The sequence below is a fragment of the Pimephales promelas genome, chromosome 21 (assembly GCF_988280905.1).
Source record: "Pimephales promelas chromosome 21, fPimPro1.hap1.1, whole genome shotgun sequence".
Lineage (NCBI taxonomy): Eukaryota > Metazoa > Chordata > Actinopteri > Cypriniformes > Leuciscidae > Pimephales > Pimephales promelas.
Window position 1 is genome coordinate 25368608 of NC_142789.1, and position 7983 is coordinate 25376590.

A 7983-nucleotide genomic window follows, 5' to 3' on the forward strand; every position below is an offset into this window, starting at 1 on the left:
ATTGTGATATATTTTACAGTTTAAAATAGCTGTTTTCCATAATAATATAGCTATTTTAAACTGTAATTTAAAAGCATCACTTCAGCATCATTACTCCAGTCTTCAGTGTCACATGATCCTTCAGTTCCTTTCTTGCTGCTCAAGAAACATTTCTTATTATTATCAATGTTAAAAACAGTTATGCTGCTTAATATCTTTGTGGAAACTGATAGACTACACTTTTGAATGATTCTTCGATGAATAGAAAGTTCAAAAGAACAGCATTTATTGTAAATAGATGTTTTTACTGATGGCATTCTGATCAATTTAATGCATCTTTGCAGAAAAAGTAGTTTCTTTACAACAAAATCTTACTGACCCCAACCTTTTAAATGACAAATAAGTTACTGATAATTATGTGGCTTATACTTCAGGCCGTTGTTGACTCTGTGGAGTAAACTATTAGCATGAAGATGTACATCTGAATAAACAATGGGAAGAAACCAGCTCTATACAGTACCATCCTCCCATAAAAAACATGGATACAGCTCTTATCCATCTCCATGATAACAAAAGACAGTAATGTCACATTGATTTGTATAAATAAAGAAAGTGCTAATAAATACACTGCATGATGTAATGGGTGGCTCCACTTAGCACACCATTCAAAATAAGGATAAAAGACGGTCCACATAAATCAGCATAGTGAGCTGTAAATGAAACACAACTCAACATATGCTGCATTCAACTGAATCAGCATCTGTCAAGCTTTCTGTGACTATAGTGTCTTTATTATACAACCAAACTATCTGTCTTTCTTACTTCATCCCATGCAGATGAAGTGAGATATCTACAATGGAAAAGAAATACAGCAGATAGCCAAGTCAAGTGCATTATAAACAATAGAAATAAATATGTATACATTGATTCAAAACACTTTTTTAAGTTCTTTTTGTCATTTATGTTACTCAAGTTTTTAAAGAAAGTAAATACTGCAGTAGAAAAGGTGTGCTCTGTAATGCTCAAAAAACTGAAGTTTTTATAAAATGTTGAATATGTTAATACACCTTAGTCAGGAGGACTGATGCCATATTTTAAATAAATATTAAATATATCGGTATCTTTCCAAATGAAAACAAGGCTGAGAGGTCATTTTTACAACAAATATTGTAGGCCTATATGTGAATTAAATATGACATCTACCCTGACTATGTGTAATTTAAAGGTTGGTTATGCTTTTAGTTTAGGGAACAAATAAGTAATTTCAGTTCATAATGTCATTCAAACCCTAATCAGCCCTGTGTTTGTAAACATGTAGGCGGAGTCACCACTAGGAAGAATTGTGATTGGATCAGACTCATTGGCTCTCAATGGCTGTGGATTGGATTAAAGGCATTTGTTGTTCATTGTGTTGCAATTCCTCTTTCCATCCCAGATATTTAGGATCTCTTAAAGGCCCCTTGAAATCAAAATTACTATTTTTTAGCTTTTAGTATGAATATGTTAGCCTTAAAGGTTATAAATAAGCTGGCGTGTTCCAAAACAATGACAAAATTCGCATTCGAAACTTAATTAGTTCACTCTTGGTGATAATTTACTCACTCTAAATGACACCAGATGACGAATAAGGGTCTTATCTAGCGAAACAATCGGTCATTTAAAAAATAAATAACAAAGTTTAAGTTTAATAAGCACAAATGCTTGGCTTGCTCTGTTCGTGACTCTCCTGTTCGAACTCGTTCATCAAAATGAACGAATCATTTTTCGAGTCGTTTGGTTCATTCAACGAACAAATTGAACGAAATGACTCAGAAAAAGATTTATTCATTTTGATGAGCGAGTTCGAACTGTATGTTGTCACGAACGCGCATCACAGAACAGAGCAAGGCGAGCATTGTAATAAAGCGACCATTGACGCGTCACAGAGAAATATGGGATGGAGATGTGTGTTCAGTTGCTCAAACACTCAAGTTATATTCTGTTTTCCAACTGTACGATGATGACTAAGAATGAAATGGCTAGAATTTATTCAAACATCTACTTGTGAATCCAACGCATAATCATCATTCGCTTCCATGGTGCCATCAATACGACTTGCAGTCTGTGAGGTAAACTAAACGCTATTGGCTATTTGAAAAGGGGGAGGAGCCATTCAATACGTCCAGCCTTAGCTTCCTGTTTCAGTGGAAATTATGTCAACGCGTCCTACAATGCTGCGCGCTCCAAGGCACTTCAGTGGGCCTTTAAAATGATAATTAAGATGTTTGTTATACCATTTAAGACGTTTTACGACTTTACGTTTTACAACCTGTTGAAATGTGCTCCTAAATACATTTTACATTTTTAAGCGCAACTGCGAGTTGAGCATGCACTGTTGATCCCTGGGATGGATGAATCGTTCAAAATAAGATCAATAACATGCATTTCGAAAATAGACAGGGAGAATTTTCATTTCATGCTGTCTTTAAAGAAAAGTTAAAAAGCCCTAAAAAACAAACAAACATAATTTGTAAAGTAATAAAAATGCATCACAGAAATGATTATGAATTGGAATGTTTTTGAGTAACTCCTCAATGTCATGAAAATCTTAGGTAATTTCTTCTGGTATTTGCCCCGGTATCCTAAAACCGCTCTGGTCCAGCGTGCTCCTCGGTGTAGCCATGTGATAGCTGCATCTGACCCCCTCCCTGTCGCCGCTCCTGTGCAAAAAGTGAAAAAAGTCTTCGTGGCCTGAACGTTCGTGGCCCGACACCGATGGCCGCGCTGGCCTGCCGACCGATCGGCAACACAAGAGCATCTTACACAACTCCTCCCTGATCTGACGGTTCAGCAGCCCGTAAAAAAACGGGTTTACCGCGAACGTGGAATACGCCAGCCAGGTGACGGGTCCCTCAGCTTCGTCTGAGGTACTGTGAGAGAATCCCAGCGACAGATGCAGGTGGAAGGCAAAGTAAGGCAGCCAGCAGAGCAGGAACTGACCCACGATGATGGCTAAAGTGAGTGCCGCTTTCCCGCCAACCAGTGTTCTCTTCCTCCTGCGAGGGACCGGGTTTCTCCGGATGCTCGTGCTGGTGGTGATGATTGTAGTCTGGCTGTTGACGGAATCAGACCGACGCTTCGGATGAGCGGTCGCCATCGTCCAGCTCGGGATCGGCCCTCTTTCCCGGGCAGCCGTGTGGGCGACTTTATAGACGTGCCCGTAGACGGCAATAATAATGGCGGCTGGCACGCAAAAGCAAACCGTGCAGAACAAGATAGCAAACACTCGACGGTGTCCGCTGTGGCTCCAGTGGAGAGAGCAATGGGTTGCGGCAATGGAGCTTCTACTTCCATAACTGGGCCATCCGAAGACGGTAGCAAGTCCCAGCAAAGTAGACGCCACCCAGACGAGTCCCATCACAGCTGCGGACAACCAAGGGGTCATTTTAGCCTCGTACCTCATGGGGTGCACGATGTAGAAGTAGCGTTCGATGCTAATCACAGTCACCGTAAAGATCGAGGCAGATATGAGAAAGGCATTGAGGAATATGTACAGTCTGCATTCGAGTACGGAGAAGATGACGCCGGCGAAGAAGGGCGAGCCGCAGACGATGCCGAGAGGCATGAGGAGGGCGGCGCACAGCAGATCCACGATGCAGAGGTGACACACCAAGCTGAACTTGCGGAGGTGGGGGACTTTCACTACTACTGCGAGTACACCGCTGTTGGCCAAGAGTGCCACTGCGTTAAGAGTCACCATGACTACGAGCCCCGACGTGTCTCGTAAACGGGATTGTGGGTTAGACATGCTCCCTAACTGCATGCTGGGAGCCAGATGCATAGGGTGGCCATGACTCAATGTCCCATTAAGTTCAGTTTCGTTAAGCTCTGCTGCTGGAGGTAATCCAGACGCCTCCATTGTTTACAGTGTAGCGCACCCAACACAAAGCAGAAACACAGGCTTCTCCATCTTCCACCAGTCAGGAATGGGGACTCATTGGCTGGAGGTCAAAGGTCAGGGCTGTTGAAAGAATAATATAAAACACAAAATCAGTATAACTACATTTGAACACGTCGACAACAACAAGTTTACCAATTTAAATGCGCATTAAATGATTTTAGATGTTTTTTTTTTTGTTTTTTTTTAGGCGTAGTTCCCTTTGGAAATCACATGCTTTTTCATTTTTATCCAGATTAAATGGTGTATTATTATAAAATAACTAAATTATTATTATTATTTCATTTTCTTTTTGAAAATTGCTATTTTTGTAAACTTCTGCCTGAGGCATATTGCTTGTTCACTTTTGATAATAGGTTAAATGTATGATTGTCTCATTAAATAAAATAATAATAATAAAACAATATATATATATATATATATATATATATATATATATATATACACACATTTGCAGTAAAGAAATAAGGTACATAATTGAGTATTATAAATCCTTTTGACTGTGTAACACACCCGAAAAATGATTCGATTCAGCTTTTGATTATTATTATATTTTATATTATGCTAGTTGACCAAAGTTTTAAAATGAAATAAAAAGTTCTTGACTAAAGTCAAAGCAAGCTATGATAGATTTGGTCTTTCAAAAAAAAAGTTCAACACCTCCACATAATGTTTTTGCTTATGTTTAGGGCCTAAAAATACTATGGCAGTACCATGGTACAGTGATGTGTCAGATGTACTATATTTATATACGGTATACTCCATGGTATTCTACAACTCAATCAAAGAATACCGTGTCATTACCATTATAGTGTCCAAAATGGCATCCGTAGCATCATTTACAGAGTTGATAGCATAGTACTTTTAGCAACATGTCTAAATCAGCAGGTTATTAGCATATCATGTCCGGTGCATTATCGTGACTCTTTTTTTGGACCCGTGGCTCAACATTGAGAAAGCGAGAGAGGCTTGATCAGTTGGAATAATTCATGGTGCTCGTGGTGCTCTAACCTTTTGAAGCGGAGTATAATGAGCTCACTTGTTTGGCTGCAGCTGCTGGGGTTTCTCTGGCGTTAGCGTTAGCATGAGCTCACTGTCACCTGCACATCACTACAATGTGCTCACGCCACAGACTTCACTGTGCACATAATCACTCTCACACTGACTCAGACATCATCTCACTGATGTCACTACTGTACTGTCACTGTAATGCCTAGACAACTCCTCATCACAAACTCTTAAGATGACGTGTGTAATGTAGAGACACATTTAAGTAAGCCATTCGTTGTAGGTGCCCAAAAGAGTCATCTATATATGTAGCCTATGATTAAAAAGAATACTTTTATTCAACAAGAGTGCTTTAAATTGATCAAAAGTGATAGTAAAGACTACAACATTGTTACAATTTTAAACATTGATAATAATACGAAATGTTTCTAGAGCAGTAAAATCAGCATATTAAATGATTTCTGAAGGATCATGTGACTGATGCTGAAAATTCAGCTTTGCATCACAGGAATAAATTGCATTTTAAAATATATTAAAATAGAAATATGCACTCATATTTTATTTGTATGTGTTTGTGATCAAATAAATGCAGCTTTGGTGAAACTTAACACTAAGCATGAAAGATGACAGTAATTTTTCAATTTATTTTTTATTTTTATAGAGTATTTTAGTACTTCTGTTGACCAGCCAAGCTTTATTATGATCTCCTCCAATAATCATAAAGCATCTCCAATCTTTTATAGTCACAGATCACCAGAACGTGTCGATGAGGGCTAGAAAATGAATGCAGAGTAATTTGGCATGAAAAGCACAGCGGCTGGATTACATCACCACGATCACGGCTGCACATAACGTACCCGCGTGTTTTAATCAGTTAATCAGTTTGTTAATGCCTTGACCTGGCACAACCCCCATTTTCACAGTGAAAAATAACTTCAGAAGAGTTGAAAAGTGGATGATTTATTTGTATTTTTATAGAAATCTAAAAAATGACACTTCTACAGTCCCTCTCCCCTCTTATTCAGACAAACCAGTGACATACATTTTTAATCCTGGCATGTTTTCTCGGCCAGTAATCTCTCTTTGCTCAGCCGAGATTTTCTGGCCATAATAAACAGATGTGCAATGTGCAGGTTTTGGGTTATGAAAGAGATGCCCTGCTTTTATTATGTAGTTTTTTACATAAACACACAACCACACATCAACGTGAACATGCACTGAAACTTCCTCTAAATGTGAGGTTGCATTATACAAAAATAAATCAGAAAGGAAAAGTAAGCACTTTGATTCTGTGCTCTGCATTGTTTATGGTTTTAAATAACCAGAAAAACCCACTTTTTAAAAAAATTATTATTAAGCATTTCTGTATATGTCCAGCATACAATCAATTATGCCAAATTAGTTGTTTACTGAGATTATTTCAACCTTTAACAATTATGAGAGCATTTTTATAGTAATAAGCTGAATGTTTAAAACAAACAATAAAACAATCTCACCTGAAGTCCATCATCTAAGTCTGGTCAATCATCATCAAATGTCCCAAAATCCTGGCTCTGTCAGTCGGTCATTAGGAGTGTGGCGAGTTTATCCAGCACTTACTCTGTCTGTGGTGCGCAGAGCTTGATGGAGCTGTGTTTGGCTCCGCGCTCTTTGCACTTTAGACAAGCGGAAGACATTACTGAGGCAGATGTACATGATGTGCAGGTCAGGTCAGTCCATTAGGAGACTCATCATCTGTGGACAGAGTCAGTGTGTCAGTTCCCCTCACTGAGGAGCCCAAGAGCTGCAGGTGCATTCAACAGAGAGAGAGAGGGAGAGAGAGAGAGAGAGAGAGAGAGAGAGAGAGAGGCTGACCCGGACTAGGGAAGTCACCAGCGGCAACAGTCATATACACACATATAATGCAAACATATGTCATACAAGTACAAGTAAATCGAATAGAATATAAGTTACATAATTTATAATAAATAATAATGATAAAGTTGTTAATATGCCTACCTTTGATAAAATATATGAAATGTATTATTATGTGTGTATATGTTTGTATATATGCATGCATTTAATTGTGTTCATAATGTTATTAATAGCATAATTGTGTTTTTATTGCATGTTTCCATATATGTGTATATTTTATTTTTTGTATTTTAATATTATATAATAGTAATATACTTAATTATGCATTTTAGTGTGTGTGTGTGTATATATATATATATATATATATATATATATATAATATATATGTGTGTGTGTGTGTGTGTGTGTGTGTGGGTAGTTTATTTATAATGCATTATTAGTAGCAGTTATGCTATTTATCACATATTTTTGTGTGTATATAATTTAATATGTGTATTAATATTGTAAAATAATGTATATTATTTTATGAATGATCTAATAGTAGTCATGCGTTTCAATGCATGTTTATATATATATATATATATATGTGTGTGTGTGTGTGTGTGTGTGTATTATTTATGCATTTTTATTATTATTATACATGTTTTAATGTATATACAGTATTTGCATCTTTGTGTGTTTAACTTAATCTATTTATAACATTATTATTAATTGTATTAGTAGTAGTTATGCATTTTATTGCCAACATTTATATATGTTTGCATATATTATTTTGTGTATTATTATTATACATTTTAATGTATATATTTGCATATATGTGTGTATATTATCATTACTATTACATGTGTTTTATTTGCATATATGTGTGTGTGTATTTCACTTTATTTATTTATTTATAAATTATAATATATATTATTATTAGTAGTAGTATTTTTGTTTTTTATTGCATACATTTGCAAATGTGTAGCCTATTTTATTTATTTATGATGTATGATATATTATTATTAGTAGTAGTAGCAGTTATTTGTTTTTATTGCATATTTTTGTATATATGTGTGTTATTATTTTATGAAATGTTATTATTATTCCGTATAGTTTCTGTCACACAGTTATGCAGTTATATTTCACACAGCTGTTTATTGAAGCGGTCGCTGTAATGTGTCGTCTCTCCATTAGGCTGCGCTGTAGCGCAAACACACGTGTAA

The 7983-nt window shown here is 36.6% G+C and overlaps 1 protein-coding gene across 1 annotated transcript; it reads right to left on the minus strand.

Annotated features, from left to right (window-relative positions):
- Nucleotides 1–70: 70 nt before the first annotated feature.
- Nucleotides 71–6674, minus strand: LOC120480742 (putative G protein-coupled receptor). The gene is made up of 2 exons (XM_039674106.2): nt 6421–6674; nt 71–3979 (listed from the first exon to the last, which is right to left on the minus strand). The coding sequence occupies exon 2, from the start codon at nt 3875–3877 to the stop codon at nt 2567–2569; it is 1311 nt and encodes a 436-aa protein (XP_039530040.2). The 5' UTR covers nt 3878–3979; nt 6421–6674; the 3' UTR covers nt 71–2566.
- Between the last annotated feature and the right edge of the window lie 1309 nt (nt 6675–7983).